The following is a 25,257-nucleotide window of genomic DNA, read 5'->3' on the forward strand; positions in this document are numbered from 1 at the left end:
TTACAGAACTTTGAGATTATGAGAATGAAGTCATAGTATTTTGGGGGAAAGTCATTATTTTGAGAACAAGTCAAACATTACGAAAATAAAGTTGTTATTGTACCAGAAAAGGTCATGATATTGTTGGAACAAAGACATCATTTCTGAGAATAAATTTGTCATGTTATGTTCTAAATGTATAATCTCCTACTCCGCTGTTATCAGAGAACAGTCTGTCGATCTACAGGTCAAAATGAGGAATATGGAGGATCTGAAGTTTTAAGGATTCAACAATAAGCTCCTTATTACGTATTTTAGAACAATGGAATTAAACCATGGACATGCTCTTCATACAATAGGGAAATATTCTGCTTGTTCTTAAAAGTTTGATATAGTTCTCAAAAATACTACTTAATCCATGACGTTTTCTTTTAGAATTATGCTAACTAAAACTATTAAAATGATATAATAAAAAATATTATCTCGTAACATGACTTTTCAGTTTGTAAATTCATAACTTTTTCCTCATAAAATTACAACTTCATCTAAAGACGATTTAGATGAAGCAAGCAATTACTAACTTTTTCATATATATATATTTTTTTTATCTTGTCAAATATTGTTATGATGATTTGTAATATTGTGACTTTTTCTCATGAAATTAAAAGGTTTTATTCAAAACAATGTGACGTCTTTCTCAAAATCTTGTTCTTTTTTAAAGATTTGTTTCAGTGCAAACATGAAGGGAGTGTTTGAAGCAGGTGGCTGCTATTATCAGTAGGCATTTTTCAATTAAATAGATTATGATACTCTACTCCTTCTTTACAGATTTATTTAATTATAAATAATTACAGTTAGTTACTTTCATGGGTTAGATATATAACATCTGCGTAGACTATTTACAGTGAGGAATCTAAACATTTAAATTGCAGTGACACTCATTGCTTTAATATGGAGCTGCTGTATTTCCAGTTAAAGTGAGTATTAAACGGAGACTCTGGTCCTGAACCAATCTTATTTCTCTTTAAAGCTAAAGAAACACTGTGTGTGATATGGCTCCTCCTCTGCTCTAAATCAACAAGACATCAATGGACAGAGGGATCAATGCTGGGTTGGACGTCCATCCTACCTTTAAAGGAGAAATCCACCCTATAACACCACATTCTGTTGTTTACTGTATTCTTTTTATACCGGTGAATACAGGACCAATCATGGTGAAATTATCCGTTGAGATATTTTGAGTGCAGCAGAATATTCTTCATCAACCTATTAGAACACGTCACTAATAAAAAAGAAAACAACCTAAAATGCACTAAAGTGAGCATCCTAGTATTGAAGTATTAGGCGTGGATTTTCCTTTGACATTGGACAGAGACAAACAGCCCCACCTAGCTCCATCACCACCTTCCCCTCGAAACTGGAAGAGTTAGATTCACAATATAATAACGCCGTTCTTTTTAACATCTGTTAGGCTGGTACCATTAAGAGGGCGGTTGAGGACACCTGCAGACAGAGTGTATCCTATCTACCGCTCTGCTCCACCTCTGGGCTTTCAGGCTGCCTCTCCTCTGAGGCCACTTCATCCTCGAGCTGTGTGTGCGCCTGCACAGAAGGCTCCTGGGTGTTCTCTGGTACCACAACACCTGCGGTGTGTGAGTCCTCCTCAGGCGCAGGAGGAGATGCAGGGGGGTGGATGCTACTGCTTGAAGTGGTACTCGCCTCCCTGGTTGTCTCCTCAGCTGGCCCGATGGAGCTGGTTTCACTGAAGGAATCGGAGCCCGCCCCTGTGCGGCGGAATAACCTCTGACCTGTGAGGACAACGTCAAGACAGGAAGTGCACAAGAGTCGGATGTCACTTTCAGAATGTAGTAGAATTCTGTGATACTAGTAACAAAGAAAGAGAGATCAGAGAGTGCAGACATAAATTACTATCCACTATTTTCATGTTCTCCATCAACTCACAAGCTATCCAACATGAAGTAGTTGGAGGGAAAAACTTTTTGTAAGATGGAAATGGTCAAGAATAAAAATGTGACTGCTTTGCCTACTATGAACAAGAACAATGAGGTTCTTTTTCCCAGGAAAATGTTTCTACATTTAGAGGATATATGGCTGCTTATTAAAACATGCTCTGTCCAAAACAACCGTCTATAAAGCAGTGGTCTTGTCTTTCCAAAGGGATTTGTTTCATCCAATAATGCCAATAACTGTCAACCCTGTACGCTCCGAGATTATGCCCGTATAAGGATCAGCCAGACCACATGCCCAAGTGGTCTGGCTGGCATCGAGTTGAGACCTTAGTGAGGTGTGGATAGCATGCGGACACAATCCCAACAATATATCTAAAGTAGGTCTATATCTCTCCTGTTTATCATCAAATTAATGGGGCTTTGTATGCAGCTGATCTTCAATAAAACAAGTCGATTAATATTACATTGATTAAGAGTAAGCAGCAAAAATAACAGGGGACTTTTATTGTAAAGAATTGAAAATAAATTAAATGTGTTTATCCACTGTTTTACAGACGCTCCCTCGACTACAAAACATATCCGATCAGGCAGGTTACATTAAAGTATCAAGTGTTGACATACACACGAGGACACAGCCGAGTTAACCGACAGGGGGGAAGGAAATACATGCACAGTTTTCGCATTCGGAGTTAAACTTTGAAAAAATAAATAAAAACAACCTTTGAGGTAATAAGAGAGCCGAAGAGTCAAACATGGAGGAAGCAATCATAGCTTATTAGCTGTGTTGCACAACTCACTCACAGTATAAAGGGCTCCACAGAGGAGGCTTGGTTTGAGATAGGACTCCTGGATTAACAAGCTTACTAACTGACAGTTATTGAAATTTAGCAAGCTCAGGGAGCCTATTTTCCCACTCCAATAATAAGTTATTGACTGAAATGATCTTCGGCTTCAAGAAAAAAATGTCAGGAGGGAGTAAACCTCCAGTACAGAGAAAATAAGAGCTAAAACAACTGACTAGCGCTAGCATGTTCTAGGCTGTCTAGCATGTTTGTTGTTAGCTGGCTAGCAGCAGCAGTTAACCAAATAGCCCTGGGAGTAGTCACACTCCCACTGAGTTTATAGAAGCACATATTGTGGATTATTTTCTCTATGACTCTGTCTGGTGTTAGTGAGATTTACAGTTTTCGATCCTTGTTATGCTGTTAATGAAACCCAACATTTCCTGCACATATGTTTCACATGAAAAGCCTTCCAGTGGCCCACAGAGGATACATATAATCCCTTCCTGTACTGGGAGGCTTTTCCTTTGAATGATCTGCAGGAGGAGCTCGGTCTCACTGACGACAGCTTAACACTGGTGGACAAATCTCGATCCTACCTGGCTGTTTCTTTGATGAGGAGGTGGGACTTTCTTGCAGGGACAGCCTGCCTGACTGGGCCTTGGTGGAGTAAGTCGTCTCTGTGGAGTCCAGGGAACCTAAGGACACACACCATTTATTCGTTATACATCAATACTGACAAATATTCACACACCTGGATCAGTACTTTTTAGATAAGGTAATCAGCATAATGGACACAGTAATATGGTTATAGCCTTGTATGTACAGGAGCAATACATATAAACAAAAGGACTATGAACAGTCCTGTACATTCAGCAGGTTCTAAACCATATGCATATTTTAGACTTTAACTCCCACCATACAAAGACACTCTACCTGCAGCCAGGTTGAAGGTCCTGCCCTTAACGGAGCTTTCAAATGGAGAGAACCAGTTCAACACAGAGCCAACCAGAGGAAGCTGTCTCAGCATGCCCTACACACAGACACAAAGCAAATCAAACATTTCAATGGATTGGATTGGATGGCTTCATTGCAGCCCACTGCTCCTCCGGGATGGGTCAAATGCAGAGAACCGAATTTCCCCATTGTGGGACTAATAAAGGCTTAATTATTATTATTATTATTAATTATTTGTATACTTACATGTCGACCTTCACACACCCAGAACAAAAACCCAAAATTATTGAAGTAAGAACATACAAACATGTTAGTCTCCTGAGGACTCCTAAGCCTGAGCACCAATTGTTTACTTCTAATTTTAATCCTTACCCCAAAGTACTAACTAACTTCTAACAAAACATAAGTGCAATGAAACACACAGGCATGCACACACACCTCTTCCATGAGTTTGTCCTCATTGGCCTTTTGCAGCTGCAGCTCTGCCTCCAGGATGCCTTTCCTCACCACCTCTGTCATGTTCTCCAGTAGCTACACAGGAAAGAGTCATTACGATTTAGAAATGTCAGAATAGAGTGGTGCAGGGATGACGTACGTGTTTCTCCAAGTTAGCATCGACCTGGTTCCTTTGATAAAAAAACAGGGTTTTTCAAGTGGACTTGGGCTCTTTGCAGAAAATAAGCTTAATGTTATTCTCCCTGTACTGTTGTTATCTTGAAAGAAGCACTCCATCATTCATTTCTGACATAGTTAGCACCAAAATCTGATGAAGAAACCTGGTACCTCTACTGATATCAAACCCCTGATGTTCGTTACCCGGGGACAGAATTTAGGCAGAATCCAAACCATAAAAGAGAGGTATTTTTGGAACACATGATCACAGTGGACAACGTTCACTAATGTGTGCGTGGAAATGTTTTCAGACAAAGTAAGTGCACACGCAAACCCTCAGGTTCATGACATGTGCTAATCCAATTTTGTTCTTACCACCGTATGTTAGTGAATCTGAAGCATTCGAAATTGACAGGCCTCTGCCGTCTACTCTCAATCAGCATTCTGCCACGCCCCGTTTCTCTTTTTAAGGAAATACTTTGCCTAAAGATTTTTCACAAATAAAGCGGTTTGTTGTGTTTGTTGTAGTTGTTGAGAAGCTAGTAAAATATGCTTATGCCTAATGTTAAAACAGGTCTGGAGATATTTAATCGTCTGGGAGAGATTTATTCATTCTTTCATACTGTTTAATTTTTCAAAGAAGGGGTATAATTACGTAAAGACCATCACCATTCCAGTTATAGCAAATTAAAATATTGAAACCACTGTCAGTATTGGTGGGAGGTTACTGATTGAATTTAAACTATTCATTAAATCTTTGACCTTCAAGTATCCTAGAAAAAGAAATGATATAGCAGTTACCCTTCCGCTCTCTTCTATGTCCCTCCCGAGGTTAGCTACTGTGTCCACCAACTCTGAAACATCAACGTCCTCAGTGACCATGCCAACAAAGATACAGTCCTCCTTCATCCCAAACTCAGGGCCTGGGGAGAGAGGAGGAGATGGACAAGATGAATACTGAGTTACATCTTTCACAGGCCTCTCAGATGTGAAGAGGTGCTACTAACCAGTGGAAAAGATGATGTCAGTGTCAAGGTCTTGTAGCTTCTTCAGCAGCTCACTGTTGATTTTCTCCAGCTCCTGCTTCCTCCTGCTCTCATCCATTCCTTCAGTCTGAGGCTCGTACCTGAACATCAACACTCAAGTTTAAGTCCTACTGAGCAACACAGCAAATCCCAACGTTGTTACAAGGACACTAAGTACAACTGAAATTGATCACTCGGCTGGTTTAATCTGTCACTTAAAGCCATGTCTTTCAAACAGAGGGGTCTGTTCCTTTAGGCTTCATTCAGACATGGCAGGACTGGTCCATAATGCTCTCACTAGGGCTGGGTGATACGGCCAAAATATTTTTTTATGATATAGATCATTCACGATTCAGCAATTTTTCTGGTAATTCAATAAATAAACAGTCAATGAATAACCACAAGGTAGAACCTATTTTTGATTACTCCTGTGTTAATGGAATACTTAACAAATGAAAAGTACAGAGTATTTACTCAATTAATAAAGAACTTTAGTGCACAATGAACAAATGGAGTCAAGCAAAAATCATAGAAAAAATATATACTGACAATATAGCGTCCCACTTCACACAAATACAGAGTGAACACATGACGACAATAGTTTGATCAGATATTTGGAGTAAGTTGAGTTAGTATGTGATGATTTAATCATGATGTGAAAAGAAATGAGATTATCATATTGAATTCTCGCCCAGCCGTAGCTCACACCATATTTCTGGTGCACAGAGGAGGGACTACTTTCTGTCAGAGATGCTCACAAGTCATTAATGTTAATCCAAGTCAAGTCTCGAGTCTCTTTTAAACCTGTTTGCTCTGTTTAGAACCCTAACCAACCAAACCCTTCTCTCCTCACACTCCAACCAATGAATCAGCCTCATTTCTCCTGAAACAGACCCACTTATCAAAGTACTTCACACTTTATCTTGTTTGCACACTGCACATACGAAACCAAATGACTAACAGAGTGATATAACTCTAGCCATCCAACTAGCCATCTTATCACCCTCTACTGATCTTATTTACTACCTCATTTATCTGAGGAGGTGGTCCAACAACCAGCTGTGCCACCTGACCTTCTGCTGCTTTCATCTTATCATTAACAAATGCTCCAATCAAGAGTGAGAGCCAAGAATCACCTTCATTTCCACTGAACCAACTCACTGGGATCACCTAACCATCTGCTGAGCCACACTACGATGACTCACCATCTCACTATTATTCTTTACCTAACTCCCATCTAGATAATTTATCAACGATAAAATGTATCCACCAGCACTAATCTCATTGTCACCTGGTCAGCATTCTTAACCCCTACTCTATCCAGTAGCACGTAACCAACAAATCCACAGGGTCACCCAACCTTCTGCTGAACCACCACTTTCTTTACCAACTGCACCTCAATTAACCATCCCGCCCATTATCAACTTTATTTCCACTGAACCTCTCCCATCAGCCCTGTTCCTGTTTCGCTTACCTCACCTTCTATGGTTGGGCGATATGATGGTATACATATCATTTGGCATGATCTTTTGATCTTTCCATAATCTTGCACTCCCAGCTGCCTCGCAGAGTAACGTGATTTGGGCAGACATGGAGGAGGATGTTACACTCATTACATTACATTATTGGCTGACATGAAGTCAAAGCCCCTCTTTACATGAAACATTAAACCCTACTGTCTCTAAAGGCAGCATTTAAAGTAGATCAGCTTTTTTGGTGAGGTTGATGTGCTTACATCAGTCTAACATGGTTGAGTACAGTAACTGGAAGTTGCTTTAAATGAATACAGGTAATGCCTATCCACTCTTACCGCACAGCACCAAGGCCAGGCCAGCTAAGCTCCTCTATGTATGTGAGCGAGGGAGAGTGTCGGTGGGTTTCCTCTCGGAAGTCCTGTCTGAGGCCCATGGTGGAGCACATCACAGGCACCAGCTCTGACAGCTTCTCCATCATGTCCTCAATGTTCTCCTCTCGGGTCCCCAGAACTGGACAGGAGGGAGAAAGTCACGGTCATGTTTTCATTAAACCTTTCTCACAGTATCTATCAGGGCATCTTGCTTGTGCGCGTGTGTGTTTGTGTGTGTGTGTGTGTGTGTGTGTGTGTGTGTGTGTGTGTGTGTGTGTGTGTGTGTGTGTGTGTGTGTGTGTGTGTTCATGTTACCTGCAGCAGTCAGGAGGGGACTGAAGCGAACACATGTTCCCTCATCCTCAAGCTCCACCACATCTACCCCACTGGTGGGAACCAGCTGAAGCAGCTGTTCACCCAGCTACGCCCAGGACAACATAAAAAGGAAAACATCAACTGTGTGGTCCAACAGAACACTCCACTAAATTGGTTCTGCTCTAACTTTTTATTCTTTTGCTATAGCACAAAATATTCCTGTCAAATTGCAAACTTTTCTGTTGTTTTGAAACTGTAGACAAAAAAAGCACAAGGCCATAGCCATGGGCTAACATCTATACATCCATAGTATTAACCAGAGTGAGCTTCGAAGTCCATACTTTATTCATGTTCTCAATAGTATCGGCTCATAGAGTATGCATGGTATTTCCTGCTGCAACATGAAGATACAGTTATGCATATAAAGAGAGATGAATCAGTGCACTGAGCCACAGTTCTTGGGATACGGGTGTTATAAATGGATTATTTAGTTAGTTTACTTTTTGGCAATTGGGAGAGCTGAATAAGCTGTCAAAACATTTGTATAGATCTAAGTCCAATATTCAGTTTCTTTAACTGTTTTTGGTCTAGTTGTTTAGTTTAGAATGTATTTTAAAAATTTTGGAATTTTTTGTATTGCTGCTTAAGAAAGACTATTTCCCTAAGTACAAGAATAATAAAGCAATGTTGTTACTATACTTAATTGTCTTTTATTCTCACAATATAATCAAAAAGAACCCATAAAAGTTCAATAAGGAACAGAACCGATAAGCAGAATGGATACTAGTAGTGATATACCCTAACGATACCCATCCCTAGTCCTATCATTTCTATGAAAATATGAATTATGCAGCTTTAACTAGCAAAGATACAAGGTACAGTACATGTTAAAGGAGGAGGAGTCACTCACCCATCTGTTGAAGGTATCAAGCACCTCTTTCTCCCCAGAACAGTAACCTTCCACTGAGCCTCCACTGGACACTATCAACACAAGAGGGGAAATAGCAACTAAAGTAAGAATACAACAATGTACTACAATTATTTTTGTTTATAGTGACATTATTATCCTGATGTAATCTCAACTTCATTCCAATCTTTGGGCATGGAAGTTACTTCAAGCATCTTGTTGTCTTCTAAGCTAAAGACTACAGCGTACAGGAAACCCACTCACACAGACTTTTACCGCCAATCACCAGGTACAACATGAAAGGTGGTGAATGGTGTTTACAGTGGGTACGGAAAGTATTCAGACCCCTTTAAATTTTTCACTCTTTGTTTCATTGCAGCCATTTGCTAAAATCGAAAAAGTTCATTTTTTTTCGCATTAATGTACACTCAGCAACCCATCTTGACAGAAAAAAACAGAAATGTAGAAATTTTTGCAAATTTATTAAAAAAGAAAAACTGAAATATCACATGGTCATAAGTATTCAGACCCTTTGCTGTGACACTCATATTTAACTCACATGCTGTCCATTTCTTCTGATCCTCCTTGAGATGGTTCTACTCCTTCATTGGAGTCCAGCTGTGTTTAATTAAACTGATTGGACTTGATTAGGAAAGGCACACACCTGTCTATATAAGACCTTACAGCTCACAGTGCATGTCAGAACAAATGAGAATCATGAGGTCGAAGGAACTGCCCAAGGAGCTCAGAGACAGAATTGTGGCAAGGCACAGATCTGGCCAAGGTTACAAAAGAATTTCTGCAGCACTCAAGGTTCCTAAGAGCACAGTGGCCTCCATAATCCTTAAATGGAAGAAGTATGGGATGACCAGAACTCTTCCTAGACCTGGCCGTCCAGCCAAACTGAGCAATCGTGGGAGAAGAGCCTTGGTGAGAGAGGTAAAGAAGAACCCAAAGATCACTGTGGCTGAGCTCCAGAGATGCAGTAGGGAGATGGGAGAAAGTTCCACAAAGTCAACTATCACTGCAGCCCTCCACCAGTCGGGGCTTTATGGCAGAGTGGCCCGACGGAAGCCTCTCCTCAGTGCAAGACATATGAAAGCCCGCATAGAGTTTGCCAAAAAACACATGGAGGACTCCCAAACTATGAGAAATAAGATTCTCTGGTCTGATGAGACCAAGATTGAACTTTTGGCGTTAATTCTAAGCGGTATGTGTGGAGAAAACCAGGCACTGCTCATCACCTGCCCAATACAATCCCAACAGTGAAACATGGTGGTGGCAGCATCATGCTATGGGGGTGTTTTTCAGCTGCAGGGACAGGACGACTGGTTGCAATTGAAGGAAAGATGAATGCGGCCAAGTACAGAGATATCCTGGAAGAAAACCTCCTCCAGAGTGCTCAGGACCTCAGACTGGGCCGAAGGTTCACCTTCCAACAAGACAATGACCCGAAGCACACAGCTAAAATAACAAAGGAGTGGCTTCGGAACAAGTCTGTGACCATTCTTGACTGGCCCAGCCAGAGCCCTGACCTAAACCCAATTGAGCATCTCTGGAGAGACCTGAAAATGGCTGTCCACCAACGTTCACCATCCAACCTGACAGAACTGGAGAGGATCTGCAAGGAAGAATGGCAGAGGATCCCCAAATCCAGGTGTGAGAAACTTGTTGCATCATTCCCAAGAAGACTCATGGCTGTACTAGCTCAAAAGGGTGCTTCTACTCAATACTGAGCAAAGGGTCTGAATACTTATGACCATGTGATATTTCAGTTTTTCTTTTTTAATAAATTTGCAAAAATTTCTACATTTCTGTTTTTTTCTGTCAAGATGGGTTGCTGAGTGTACATTAATGCGAAAAAAAAAAATTAACTTTTTCGATTTTAGCAAATGGCTGCAATGCTGAATACTTTCCGTAACAAAGGGTGAAAAATTTAAAGGGGTCTGAATACTTTCCAGTTGCCCACTGTATACCCATTTATCAGTGATACACCGCTGGAACAGCCGGCAGGAGCAATCTGGGGTTAAGTGTTTTGCCAAAGGACACATCAACATGGACCAGCGGAGCGGGGGTTGAAACAGTCAATCCTCTGATTGAGGTGACCCTGATCTACCACTGAGCCACAGTCACCCACAACTGTACAAATTGACAAACACTCTTCATGAAGATTAGCTTAGTCATTATTTTGTTTCCCTAGAGTGTGAACCTTACCAGAACTCATTTCCTGGGAAAACCTGAAAAGCACCACAGGAGAGCTCAGTTCATCCTCCACCTGTTGGACACATAATAACAGGGTAAACATCTGAGACTCAGGAATCAATATCATCATACTTAACCAGTGATGTGCTGAATGACATGCAAAACAATTACCATCAGTTGAAAGGGTGCGATGTTAACATGGATTTAAGATTTTGCTTTGTGTCCATGCGTACTGAAGCTAATACATGTAATGTCTGTGGTGATAGTAACTGTATGACACATATATTTCTTGTTTGATTTGTCAAGCTGGTTATTATGGAAGTGATCGAGACCTTGTTTCTCAGTGGTATGCTGCAACCAAAACCAAAGCTACAGCTCCAGTTCAAGACTACCTTTTTAGTACAAACTGATCAATATGTGACATTGGGCATTTTAATTACAAAATGATCACTGCAAAATAATTCAAAAGCAAGTCTATGAACCATGCACCCAGGCCACTGATGCAGGCAGCACCTGCACAGGTCAGTGTTTTAGACTGTGACACCCACAGTTGGTGTCACCAGTTAAGCATTACCTTGTGTTTTGTGTAAAATTGTGCTTTGATATTTAACCAGAATACAATTCAGCAAACAAATTATTCCAGTGAAGTTGCATGTGGTGCATTTCTGAACCACTAAGACAGGAAATAAACCACAGTGAAGCCCATTATTGATGACATCCAGGTGAAAGGTTAAGGCAAGCATCATGCCTGGGTGGGGCTGAGATGAAGGCTAGTGTGTCTGGGGTGCTGATGTGAGGGTCATGAATAATCCACAAGCATATGTCGTGTTGTCGAGTTAGAAACCAGAAAAAGGTCCGTAGTATCTTTGATTCATAAATAGACAAATGGTTGTGCACCCAGGACAGGTTTCAGGGCTTCAACATGATTCAGGCTAAGTGCTTATCGCTGTCTGACTCACACACAGGTTAGCCAGGTGTGTGAAGTTGTAAAAGTAGATTGAATTTGAACTACTGTCCTTTTCATTCTTCACACTACCACAACTACTGCTGTCACTGTTTGTGTGAAGGTCTACATTCCTTGAATGCCTTCCAGAAAAGACGGTCTGGAAATGTGTGCTGTTATCCTCTTTATTACCAATTTATCCCATCTTTCCCTTCTCTATGATGCATTCTTTCACCTTGCCTTCAAGCGTGGCCACTCGGAAGAGGTTGTTACACTTTTGCCTTTGGATGTGGACAGGGGACACATAGCAACTAAGTTCATATGAATCATAGTAAGGGTTTTAAATCATCTATGAGACAAACTGTTGGTGGGCTGATGCACATGCATCAGCTCCAGGTTTCCTCTTTTCAGTGAGGGACCACAGACCAGAGGGGGGAAGAGGGGTACAATTAAACCAGAACGGGAATCAAAAGTATATAACCTAGAGTATATAAACTAGATAAAGAAACACACTAAGACAGAACCCAAGAGTTCTTGGGTTCTGTCTTAGTGTGTTTCAAGTTCACACCGGCCCATACATACAACCGGTAACATGATCATTAAATAGTTGTTACTTCAAACTATTTTACAGAGGATTGCCATGGATTCCATGGATTCCATGGGCCTGGTCTAGGACAACATTCAGGGAATAAGCTCATCATAGCTGCATTAAATATTATTTGAAGTCAGCTGAAAGTCAGAATAGGTTGCTTTGGACTTAAACATGTAAGAAGTCAGCATTGATTAGAAGCATTGCTCCTCCATGGGCAAAAGAGCCAGTTGAGGTAATTGGGGCATCTGATTAGGTTACCTTCAAGACACCTCCTTGTAATGTGGGAGGGGACCAAGGGAAGACCTAGAACATGCTGAAGGGACTGTACAGTATATCCCAACAGGCATGGGAACGCCTCCATGAGATGAAGGACATGGCTAAAGAAGAAGATATTTCGACACCTTTGCTCAACCTGCTGCCACCGCATACAGGATAAGCAGTGAAAAATGGATGGATGGGTTTGGACTAAATGTTCAGTGAAGGCATCTAAACAGTAACTATATAAATCATTTTAACAAGACTTAGAATCTGTAGCAAGCTAGCAGTCATGGCAATATGGTAACATCTGCGTGCTAACATTCTCACAATGATACATTAACATGCTGATGTTTAGCAGATATAATGTTTACCATGTTCACCATGTTGTTAAGTGTGCTAAAGTTTGGACATTTGGTAATAAACCAAAAGTATTGGACAGAATTACATATTGACCTGATATTGGCGCTAGATGAAAAGCTAGTGGATGACTAAAGTTATTACAACATACATGTGTGTCCACCGTTTCTTTGCAATCCATCCAGTAGTGCTGAAATAATTATATCTGGCCTAAAGTGGTGGCCTGACCGACCACAGCTAGCTTGTTTAAGAAGACAGCACAACCTCTGACTTCTAATTAATCAGCAAGAAGATCTTTATTCCACATAACTCTAATTGAGTGTCATTACTTTTAATATTTCATCTAATAATATTTTAGGATCACTCTTGTTTTGAGTATTGGAGCAAGTAACGTTCTTCTTCACAATGACGGTAAAAATATTCTGATGTCTGTGTTTGTGTTGGTGGACTTCACCCTTTCTAACCAGTTGTACAGCTGTCAATGAACAGATCTTTTTGATTCACTAACTAATAACAATCGGAGATAAGCACTGTGATTGAGAAGACCAGAGCCAGCTAGGGTTCAAAGAAATAGGATAAAACCCTGAAATGTTGTTTTAGGATTTATGAACCGTTTATAAACTTCATTTCAGCATAACCATAATCCCCAGTAGCCAGCTACTTATCGGATGGACCTGGAACCAGACGCCTCCCTCTGTGCCTGGATCCTGAACTTTCTGACTGCTACAACTTAGGTGGTCAGTCACACTTAGAACCCATCATCTTCAACACATGTGTCCACCAAGGTTGTGTACTCAGCCCCCTGCTGTCCTCCATGTACACACATGTGGTAAGAAACAGCTCCAACTTCATCATCATGTCTGCTGATGACACAGTAGTGTGTCATCAACAATTCAAAGAAGGCCTACCTGGAAGTAGAAGCAATCAATATGCCAGGCCAACAACCCCCTACTGAACATCAGTAAAACATAGGAACTGGTGGTGGCTTTAGGAAGAAGCAGCAAAAGAGCTACCAAACCCTACACACAACCTTCAGGTACCTTGGAGTCCACCTCACAGAGGATCGGACATGTCCACATATTAGCTAAAGAAATTTAAAGTCTCTCTGACCCTGTTCATAACTGGCATTAACATGTGTCTCCTAAGATCCAATCACAAGTGGACAGCTCTAAGTACAGTTGTGAATGCACCCAAGATGCATCGAGGATGCATTAAGATCGAATCTCTTGGACCACATTCTGAGGTAGCCACTCTGTTTTAGCACTGTAAGAGAAGTGGCCTGGGAAAGACCACCTTCTCAACTGGCATCCGCTGTGTAAGCGTAGGTACATACTCAGTCAACAACCGAGGAATAGACCCAGTGTGTATTGTCTTGATTTCCTCTCATCTTCTTCTGTTAGTTTCCGGCAGACTTGGAACAGGAAATGCATCTCTCCTTTGTATCTTTGGCTTTACTGGCGTATTATATGCAAAGTGCGGGCTAAACAACAATGTATTGAGTATTTGCGAAGGAAAATGATGTACATGTTTGTTTAAATACAGAGCTGTGAAGTGAGATCTGATTACAAGTTGTCACTTGAGACTCAAGTGGAGACACATTGAAATACCAAGTATGAACAGTTGTACCTACAGCTGTCCACTTGAGATAGATCATCCAAGACACATTAATGCCAGGTGTGCTCAGGGCGTCTGGGAGTACTAAAGACCTTCTACTCTGCTGCTGTGGAAAGCATTTTAACACGGGGCATCACCAAAAGGTATTTGGATTTTAAACAAAATCGAGATGCAACAGCACATGACACAGTCATTAATTATTCATGACCCTTGTATTTCTTCTAAAGGCAACAAAACATAATGAGTGTGGAGAGGCATTCCCTGAAGTACCTCAAAGAACATGCCTGAGTGGTCCAAATCCTAAACAATTAGGAAGAAGTGAACAGTCCATCAGCCAATGGCGACCCAAATACTGCTGAGCTGATGTGAGTGAGGGGAAAACGGTCAGGAGTGACAGCAAGAAAGAACAGAGGGAGAAGGGAGGACAAAGGGGAAGGGGGGAGAAAGGGAGACAGGCAGAGGCTTGGTCCCACCTACAATAGAGAGCATGAGAGAGCCCAGAACGTCCCGCAGTGAAGCCCCGGAGATGGGCGGGATCGGCGACACCACGCCCTGGAACCAAGGCAACCCACACTGACTACAACTACATCTATACACACACACATACAGCAAAGGATTCACACATGTACCGGTGAGCTCATACACAGTCACATCTTCCTAACACAGTGGTACTTTAACTCAAACCGTAGCATCTTCACAGTGAATGCTGCTGACCGTGACCAAACTGAACTCCATCCTTCTTTTAACAAGTTACTGTGAGTTTAAGTACCACTGTGTAATGATCCCGACCCTCAACAGTCTGATTGTTCACTGCATATGTAGATCTGTTGTGTTAATGTAGAACACTACAAATAATGGCTGGGGAGTATTCACATCACATCTTAGTGACTGTATGGATGCAGTGTTTGCCTTTAGTGGATGCCAGTGAACAATCCTTTAAGCCAAGTCTGTACCCCTGAGACCGCTTCAGTGTCAACACAACTCTGGTTTTACCATGGTCAGAGCTTCCACGAGCGAGATCTCTTTCTCGAGCACATCCTATCAACACACATGGATTTTGTCTTTAAAAGAGCTGAAGGTCATTTCTTCGTGTGATTCATGTTTTTATGAATACATTGAAAGGCTTCGATCCTTGTACCAAACAGAAACATTGTACCTCAGCTGTCATGCAAATAAAATGGTTAATTATCCAAAATTTCTAAGTGGGTGTTGATAATGTCATAAATTGTGCCTAATCTAATCGGGTCCTAGTATATAGGGGGAGGAAATATCATGTTTATGCTGCTGGAGTTAATGTGCTTAGAAAAGGTCAACACAGAGACAGAGGCTATAGTTTCATGGTGGTGTGGTGGGGCTTAAAAGGTAGGCTTAAATGCTTTTATGCTTATTTATAAAGTAATTAACAAGTTTTCAATAACATGCATAAAACAAAGTTGTGGATAACAATATAAGGTGATGTGGAAATGGACAGAACAGTTAATTTAGGCACAAACTCGCTCTTCTCACAGTTTAGAGAAATGGCCTATTGTGAATTGAACTGCTAGAACTAAAACTAGAGGCCAAAGTCAGATATCAGCACAATAACATAACTTTTTTTATGATGTTGCAAATCTATACTTTCACCATTGAAACTAGAATGTCCTAGTTCTGGGTTAAGATGACCTGTTTCCTGAACACTGGCCTTTTTCACATCCCAGGTATGTAGCAGTAATCCAAACCAGGCAGAGCAGCATGTAGAGGGCAGTACTGTGAATATGTGACTTCAGAACTATCACATACACAATGAGGCTTTCTTTTTACTGAGGCATAATGCAAAGTCTAAGGTGAACACACCTACCGATGTTTTGATGGAGGCCATAGCTTTTAGCTTCTGCAGGAGTTGCTGGCTCTGGAGGGGAGAAAGGTAAACAACTGTTTACAACATCTACCAAAAAAAAGAATATGATTTGATTACTCAACTCCATAACATGACGCCTGTGAGCCACATTTCATTTACAACAATACTTAAATTGTTTACATGTTTTTTAAAAATCTGTGGGAAATACGCTTACACATTTACAGAACTGTAAAAAAAAAGGCAGTTTGTGGTTTAGGGGGAGTTAAGAGATGCTCACCAGAGCGCTGGCGTGTCTGATCTTCAGGACAATTCCATTGTGACCGAGGTACTGCAGCGAGAGCCAGAGAGGCAGTGCTCGCAGCTTCGCCACCGGCTGGCTGGAGGTCAAACCTGCTGCCAGAGACTGAGACACAAACCATTGAGACACAGAGCAGTGAGTCACCCAACTATGAAGCAAGAAATCTGTGTGTATCTGTGTGTGTGTGTGTGTGTGTGTGTGTGTGTGTGTGTGTGTGTGTGTCCTTTGCTGATGGAGAATCATTCATCCAATCTACTTCATACTTGGCAGGTGTATTTCTGGGGAACCAAGGGTCTGCATTGTTGAGGCTGGTGCAGTTTGGAAGGTGACATGTTCAACAGTAATAAACAACAGATAGCGCTCTGTGCAGCAGTGGGGGCGGGGCTTCAGGGTTCTGCTTACTAAAGGTGGAGATACACTGGATCTGTTGACATATGTGAAGTCGTCGCATCCTTGATCCGGCCATGCCTTGCATGATGGATATAGCTTGGTGAGTTGACTGACCTTTCGCAGTATCTGAATTTGTAAATTCCAACTCAGCCTAAACTTTATGCAAATTAGGTCCGTCCATTGCAACTCACCAGCCTCACGAAACTCAGATAGTACTGTGAAGTTAGGCAGCGCTGATCAACCATGAATCAAGATACTGTTACCCTATTGCATATTCTGGCCTTAAATGTTTTCAAAAACAATTTTTTGTTAATCCGTAGCTGTAAAATGATAAAGTTAGTGACCCGGCAGCCACGTTTAAAAACAGTCAAGACAAGAACAAGCCCCGCCCACTGGCCGACGCATTCTCTGCCATAAATCTGAACATTTAGGTTCCGGCACACCTTTCTGTTTGTTTACTGCATTTAGTGAATACGCCACCTCACCGAACCATCAAGGAGGCCAAAAAACAAGAAGTCACAGCGCGTCACATCATTAAGGTACAGAACATGCTCAGTAAAGTCTGGTCTGCACCTGGCCAAAGGCTATAGCTGGTGCACAATCATAGAACATGAGTATGATTGATTTGTTTCATTGAGGCATCTGCAGTTGGCTTTGGGTCGGAACAATAAAGATATAAGGAAGGCGCACCATGTCAGTAAATGTATCCGTAAGTTGTAAGTAGACTTAGAGGGAAAAAGGAGACTTGTGGACTGGCTAGTCAGAAACTTGCTCAAATCAAATGTTTATACGCAACAAAACTCTATTTTCCTCCTCATAGGACTCTTTGCCCAAACGTTCTTTCAGGTCGAGCGCACCCAAAGAGCCGCTGGGTACACCATCCCTTTATTTCTAGCGCCGTCTCCTGGAACCCTCCAACATTGCAGCTCCAGTTAAAACATGCATGTGTCATAGCCCATAGCTCCTATGGGGTCAGAGACCGTGTCTCAGTCTTCATTGAATAGCCTTGCGACCGATGTATGGTTCCAAATAACGCTTGCGGTGGCCAAGCTATCGGCCCTCAACCAGAGGTCAGGCCCCAAACAGGCCTGGTACAAGTTAAGACAAAGACAAGGACAGTGTCCAGGAGAGCTTAACAGAATACAAGTAATTCAATTTTAAGAACAATCTTAACTTGGGTACTTCAAGTTTAATCCGTGTGTTTGACTGCAAGCAGAAAGAAGGATCCAACATCCACAACTGCCATAAAACCACCAGAAAAGAGTATCACTGTGTTGAATCAATTTGTATGAAATGAGATGAGCCTACCAGTGCTGGGTCTTCATGTCTGTAGAGGGTGACAGCAGTAACAGCAGGGAGTCCTAGCCACTGACCTGGTGTCAGTGTCATACTGTCACTCCTGGTGGCCGACTGGAGGGGAAAGAATAATGTTCACAGATAAATACACGCCACAAGAGAAAGTCAACATGAGGTGGCATTTCCTGGGTGTCTTGCTCCTATAATCAAAATGATGTGAGACAGTGGCTCAGAGTGGACACTCTTCAACACGGCCATCCTTCTGTTTCAGGTTGTATTACTCTGTGCACATGTGATTGTACCTCTTTTCAGATATGATATTTGTAACATTGCTGGCTTCATTGGTCTTTAAAAGTGATTTACACTCGATGGAAATGTTCACATTTCTCAGGTTTCTCTTGAAACAATATTCACATGCCCATGTGGATGTAAAAAGGGATTTTGTTCCATGTTCCAACTGTACATACTGGCTTCCTAAAGCGACTCCAATATGAATAATGGAGGACAAAATCTACAGTCTTGGTTTGTGTCTGTGGATCAGGATGAACAATTAAGACCACTAATCCTTTCAATGGACATATAGCAGGTCAGTACTATTTTAATATAGACTTGAGCTTTGTGAAGAACAGGACGTACATTGAATGTGTCTGTATCTATTTGCGCAGCAGCAGCCTTTGCGTTGTGGTTGTAATTTTAACATTAGCTTACCATGATAGCAGAAGTGACCTGACCCAGTGCCAGGGTTGCCAGGTTGGCCTGACCCAGTGCCAGGGTTGCCAGGTTGACCCTAAAGAAAAAAAAAAACAGCATCATGTTAAAAGTGAATATTACAGCAGTGATGTTTTCTCACAAAACACTTGTGTACGCCAGCATCTCAACATATACAAATATATTTCACAGCCATGTCTCCTCTATTCACACAACGGCTCCCTTTTAAAGTCTGTGTTTTGTGCTAAACCACAGTTAAAACAAAGCAACCATTGCAGGCAGATGGAGAACAGAGATGCCCACTACCTACTGCATAAATACTGAGTACTGATTTCAGTGAGTTAAAAACAAGGTGCGTACATTATGACCATGTATTGCAGACAGTAAAAGAATGTACCAACCCCTCAACATGGAGCCACATGCTGTACTGATCACAAAGGTCCTTCAGACGAGCCAACTTGTCAGTATGTCCTGCCCCAGGGGTACCTGGGAGAAAAACAGCAGTAAAAAAAGTCTCATGAGGAAGTGATTTGCCTCTAAATGAATATTTCAGCTCCTGTAATGTCAGCCCTGTGTACAAAGTGAAACGTAAAGTCTTTGAACTGTGATTTTCCTTCACCTGCGTTGGCGATCAACAGCAACGGAAGCTTTCCAGCTTCTATGTCCTCTTTGATTAGTTTGTCCAACAGGGCAACGTCCTGACAGACAAACAGGGTATGAGTCAAAACCAATTCTTTTCAACCATCTGAAAGTGTGTTTTCAAAGTGATTTTCATTTGGGTTCTCTTACCATTTGGTGTTGGGATCCAAAGATGGTGTTGCATGGGACTGTGCACAGACTAGAGAGAGGCAGGCCGAGCTGATGAGAGAGACTGATATTAAAATAACGCTCATTCTCTATTTTGTATGCAGCTTGATCAAATACACTATAATCTGCATGACTGTATAATATTGAATACTGATATCAGACAATTTGAAACTATTAAAGTTATAGATTAGGTCTGCCTACGTCTCTACAATAGACTGCCAAAAGGATATTTGTAAAATTCTTAACTCTGTTGACATTCAACAGTTACTGCATACAGGTAAATAAGGAGCCCTAGTGGAATCTCTTTTTTTTAAAGCCCCTCTGTGTACAATGTGAATGTTTCTAAAATCCCAGTGGTAGCATAGGATTGGAACTGGCCACTTTTTCAACAAACATACATGGTGTCCTCACTGGAGGAATACTGGCATTAAACGTTCACACACTTGTTAATGTGAGAGATTGTGTTCCGCCCCTCCTACCTGGCTGCACAGATGCTGCCCCAGTCCAGGCCTGCCGGAGGCACTCTGGTAGATGACTGGCTGTCTGGAGCTGAGGACTGCATAGCCCTCAGAGGCATATTCTTCATAACGGGCGTTAATGACCAGCCGACACACTTTGACTAGGCCATCCCTGTCATCCTCGTGGAAGTAGGCTGAACCGTTCTCATACCTGAGGAACGGGTTAGAATGGAGAGTACTGAGAGCAGAAAGCTGTACCAATATGTTGAGTTGCTCAAAGCTATACTACTGTGGACAAAGACAACAACTGACCAAAGCAGAAGGTATTAGTATGGATCCTAAGCTTTACTGGGCTTGAAGCAACAGGTCTACCTGAACAGTCTGCAGAGCCACAACGTGGTGTCAGACAGGATCCGGGTGGTCAGCTTCCTCAGTCGCTCTCTGTCCAACACCGAGATGTAGGCGGCCAGGCTGTGACCCAGCAGGGCCATGTGACCCTGTTCACCCACATTCTGCATCCTACTGGAAACATCACAGAGCAGCGTCATCATACACAGAATACACTGTTCTCTGAACATTAGCTTTAGTTGTAACAGTTCTCCTTCCTTCTGCCAGTCTGGCCTTGTTTCATATAAGCATGACCCACGCATGTACTGATTTTATGATCAGGAGCTATAGACTGACATGGTTCAGCTTGTTCACTGTCATGACACCTTAAAGGACTAAGATCACCACGGATATTAGACAATGTATCATCTTACTCATAGTTACAAATAATTCTTTACATATCAGGGTATGGATTTGGATTCAACATGACTGACAGAAGAAAACTGTACCAAACACTAAATGTTTCATTTGTAACAGGTGAAGTACAGAATGCAGACAGTACTATCCTCATGTATTGTTGCTCACTGATTAGTTCCACTTACTGTTGACTTGGCTTGTCCTCCTCCTCTTCCTCATCATGAATGAGGTTGTGAACCAGGTGCAGTATAGTGGCAACATCCTGACCACTGCAAAGGAGCACAAAGGAACAAGAGATGAGCTTCAGCTTTTCTCAAGATAACTTCAAAATCTTCCCATGGCCACAATTTCCACACTTGGTATCAAATGTCAGCCTCAACACACTGACAAACTCATCCTCCATCACAAAAATAAAATCCTATAAAACATATTAGGACCCTCAATTCAATTCAGTTTATTTTGTATAGCCCAGAATCACAAATGACAAATTTGCCTCAGAGGGCTTTACAATCTGTACACATGCGACATCCTCTGTCCTTCCCTCACATCGGCACAGGAAAAACTCCCCTAAAAACCCCTTTAACAGGGAGAAAAAAGGAAGAAACCTATGGGAGAACGACAGAGGAGGGATCCTTCTCCCAGGATGGACAGAATGCAATAGATGTCATGTACAGAGATACAACACATTCAATGTATATGACATAAATGATTCATATAATAAGACTACTTATAATAACAGCAGCAATTATTATAGTAGAATTATAATTATGAAATAGGGATAGTAATGTGATTAATAATAATAATCGAAGTAGCAGTGGGTGTCAGTCGGCTCACAGCAGGAGGCACGACTACGGTCCAGGTAATTCAGAAAAGAAAAAAACTCTTCAAACAAAACTTTAAGAGGAAAAAGGGAAGAAACCTCAGGGGGAGGGCCAGAGGAGGGATCCCTCTCCCTCTGGTTCACACAGAGTCAGAGTTCTGACTAAACTCTGGTTCACCAGAGTGAACCAGAACAGCAAGAAATCCCTCCAGACTCTTAAAGACCTGCTTAACCAGAAAGGGATAATGTGTGTGTGTGTGTGTGTGTGTGTGTGTGTGTGTGTGTGTGTGTGTGTGTGTGTGTGTGTGTGTGTGTGTGTGTCTTACTCTCCCTGCAGGGGTCCAGGGATGCTGGTTCTGCTGAAGCGCCACTTCTCTGGTCCTGCCTCTGGCTCTCTAAACAGATGAACAGCACAACAGCACAGATTGTAACCAATAATGTTGATTTCTGTGGAAATACAGATGTATTTCCTCATTTTACTGGTTTGATTGATGTTACCTCCTTGTGAACAAGTTGTATTTATTCTACTTAAAGAGTTTCACCAACATCTTAGCACCATCAGAAAATTATGGATCGACTTTTTCCAGCTGTCAGATTTGATAGTCGTTTTCTAAATCAAAGTAGAATAGTCTCTAATCTTACCTTTGTCCGTCTCCCAGGATTCTCATGGCTTCACTTAGATTCTTGCCCACTTGAGCCAACGTTGAGTCCACCATCATCTAAAGTGTTTGTGGAGCTGTGTGTGTGTGTGTGTGTGTGTGTGTGTGTGTGTGTGTGTGTGTGTGTGTGTGTGTGTGTGTGTGTGTGTGTGTGGGTGTGTGGTGACAAAAACAGAATATTAGGACAAACATTTTTAATTAGTCCTAACAAATGCAGAATTATCACTGTGTGCATGCATGCATACATTGAGACACTGATGTTGTATTCCCAACATCCATTCACATGTAACAATGCGTAACATGTGTGTCCATCAGGGTAATCACAGCCTTGTTCTCTGCATGTTAAACTTTGTATGCAGGTCAGTGAGCAGCCGACGGTGGGAGAAAATGAAGTTGTAAAAAGACTAAAGTATAGCTGTCCCAAAGACTGGAATCAGGCTGAAAAATGTGTCTTCAAGGAAAAGATATTCTCTGGTAATACAAAAGATAAATGTTACATTGGGTAGATTCTTTTGTTTTACATTTCCTTGATATACCCTCTTAACTACACAATATTAGCACAGAGCGTGGAAGTAAAGAGTGTAAAGAGATGACAGACAATAAAAAACTGTGAAAACACAGGTGTGTAAACACTGGTGTTACATTACTGTGACACCAGTGTTGTCACGAGTTTATTAGCCGTTGGGAAAGTTTCCTCACTTTGGCATCCCCACTAGAAGGTAGATTATCTTTGTTTCCTGATTACAGACCTCAACTCCTCCATAGCCACACATAAAAGCGGAACAAGTCTCTGTACTTGATAGGCTGGAATGTTAGGCCTCAAAGGAAGAATACAGTAGAGCATAAAAATGGGTGTGGACATTTCATTTGCACATTCACTGTGTTTACTTTGGTGGTGCACAGAGACAAATACACTGTTTTATAAAGCTTTACTTAACCAGTCACATTATTAAAATGTGACTGGTTCAGCGGCTAAGAAAAAGTCCTAAAGGCATGATACAATTTAACTTCCAATATTCATAATTATTTCTCTTAGAGATAATTAATCTTATTTTAAAATAATCATATATTAATTAAGATTTTACTACTGACTAATTCATACATTTTGTTTCAGCTCTCCGCTGATATTCGTTGAGTTTTGTCAACAGCGAGGAACTTTGGAGATTTAGGGGTACTATAATTAATATCTGGAGGTGTATCTGTAATTTTACAGAAAAACTTTCAGTTCAAAGTGGTCACAGTTTGAAAATATGTTGTGATGGGCTGCTAAAATAAAAATCAGCAAATACGGGTTCGTTCCGAAGCTATTTAAACACAGACAAAATGTTGATATTTTGCTTTATGTTCAAAACTTGTGACATTTAATTCTCTCTTAATAGAAAATACAACTCTGATCTGCTGTGTATTGTTATATTACAATTACTACCGTTCTTAAAATACCAAAACAATATTAAGGACACAGACGTTACATTGTGAACTGCAAAAAAAAAAAAAAGTTGATTTCGAAATCAAATGGGACTCAATATGATAATAAAAAAAAATTAAAAAAATAATTCAAGCACATTGTAAAACCTCTCATTATTATTATTATTATTTGTTATTACTACAGGTATTGCAGTGCAGTACCTGATTGTCATTTATAGACAAGTAATCAGGTCTATTTCAATTATATTGTATATTTGTGATTTCTTATTACATTTTGAATATGATGCCTATCTACATGTACGTGGCATCGGTCGACAGGAGGATCAGAGGAGGATGACCAGCAGTCCACTGCACATCCGCAATGTCAGCAGCTGTCTGTCAGCGGACTGTTTACCGGAGAGCAGCTGCAGCGTTACACTGAACACACCCGATGCACGCTTGCTTCCTCCCAGCCAGCGGGTTCAGCAGAAAGCCGGAGGACAGCTGGGGGAAGCAGTGAGCCCCGCTGGCCCGTCACGCACAGCCCGTCACGCAGCCTCTCTCACGCAGCAGACACAGAGGGCTAGCTAGCAACGCACAGCTGACGACGGAGCGCTTACCTTCACCGCAACACAGCTGTCAGCCTGTCCGGGGCTCTGTGAAGGGAGCGGGGGGGACGGGGTGGTGGGGACGGGGGGACGGGGGGGGGGGGATATGCGCACACGGACACGTTTTCTCCGTTAAGACGTCTTCGGGACAGCTCGCTGAAGCCCTTCAGTTGGACACGTACTCGGCTGCTGTGGGTTTCTTTCTGTATTCCGCACACTCCAGACCGAACCGGACAGTTTACTTCCTGGATAGGACGTGCGTTCCACGCTGGCAGCGCCGACGTCACGTTCTGCCAATGGGCTGGCCGGTCAGGTGGAAGCTGATGACGACGTCGTATTTTTTTTTTTTTTTTTTTTTTAACGACTCATTTCTTTTATAGACAGCATTCATTCATGTTGTGTTTGTGGTCCTGGAGGGCCTGGGCTTTCTTTAACTGTTGACAACACACACTTTGTTTTATTAGCATTTTTACTTCATGACTGGTATGAAAATTGCCTACAAACCTGATTTTAAATGATGATGTTTCAGAAGTCCTGTGCAGAACATGTCACAATTCTTCTGTTTGTGCCCTCTGACCCCCCCACCCTGTAAAACCTGATTGATACAATGCATTTTCATCTGCTCTGTAGACTTACCTGTACGGAGCATGGGAGTGGCCATAAATAGATACACATAGAACAAAGGTAACAGTGAAGTTTTCCAGGACCTTCCAACTGACCAACTATAACGTTGATAGCATCCTCCGAGTCAGCATAGGTCTACTTTGCTGACTTGTTTAAGGCCTTTTGCTAATATTAATCCATTGCAAGAAGCAAATGTTGTCAACATGTATTATTTATAATAAGTGATAACTCATCCTCAAGCTAAA

General features: G+C 41.6%; 1 protein-coding gene across 2 annotated transcripts; it reads right to left on the minus strand.

Moving 5' to 3' along the window:
* Window positions 1–595: 595 nt before the first annotated feature.
* pdxdc1 (pyridoxal-dependent decarboxylase domain containing 1) lies at window positions 596–24,468 on the minus strand. 2 transcript variants are annotated; one of them, XM_054606779.1, is made up of 23 exons: window positions 24,401–24,468; window positions 22,360–22,453; window positions 22,044–22,112; window positions 21,083–21,166; window positions 20,526–20,672; window positions 20,175–20,364; window positions 19,678–19,746; window positions 19,508–19,586; window positions 19,290–19,374; window positions 18,889–18,967; window positions 18,193–18,294; window positions 16,474–16,599; window positions 16,197–16,247; window positions 10,608–10,668; window positions 8,397–8,467; window positions 7,487–7,592; window positions 7,136–7,310; window positions 5,308–5,426; window positions 5,102–5,223; window positions 4,127–4,219; window positions 3,668–3,764; window positions 3,331–3,429; window positions 596–1,787 (listed from the first exon to the last, which is right to left on the minus strand). In XM_054606779.1, exons 2-23 carry the CDS (start codon window positions 22,434–22,436, stop codon window positions 1,501–1,503), a joined length of 2,388 nt encoding a protein of 795 aa, XP_054462754.1. In that variant the 5' UTR covers window positions 22,437–22,453; window positions 24,401–24,468; the 3' UTR covers window positions 596–1,500. The 2 variants fall into 2 exon arrangements, with proteins under 2 accessions (XP_054462754.1, XP_054462753.1); XM_054606778.1 differs by having other exon boundaries at window positions 20,526–20,675.
* Between the last annotated feature and the right edge of the window lie 789 nt (window positions 24,469–25,257).

This window comes from Anoplopoma fimbria, chromosome 11 (assembly GCF_027596085.1).
Source record: "Anoplopoma fimbria isolate UVic2021 breed Golden Eagle Sablefish chromosome 11, Afim_UVic_2022, whole genome shotgun sequence".
Taxonomy (NCBI): Eukaryota; Metazoa; Chordata; class Actinopteri; order Perciformes; family Anoplopomatidae; genus Anoplopoma; species Anoplopoma fimbria.

Excerpts from the sequence above, each read along its gene's own strand:
- pdxdc1 (XM_054606778.1), bottom strand. The coding sequence starts at position 22,436 with ATGATGGTGGACTCAACGTTGGCTCAAGTGGGCAAGAATCTAAGTGAA. Across the intron at positions 19,587-19,677 it reads TTGGATCCCAACACCAAATG|GACGTTGCCCTGTTGGACAA; the intron begins GTAAGAGAACCC and ends TTTGTCTGTCAG. Across the intron at positions 1,788-3,330 it reads CTCATCAAAGAAACAGCCAG|GTCAGAGGTTATTCCGCCGC; the intron begins GTAGGATCGAGA and ends TTGTCCTCACAG.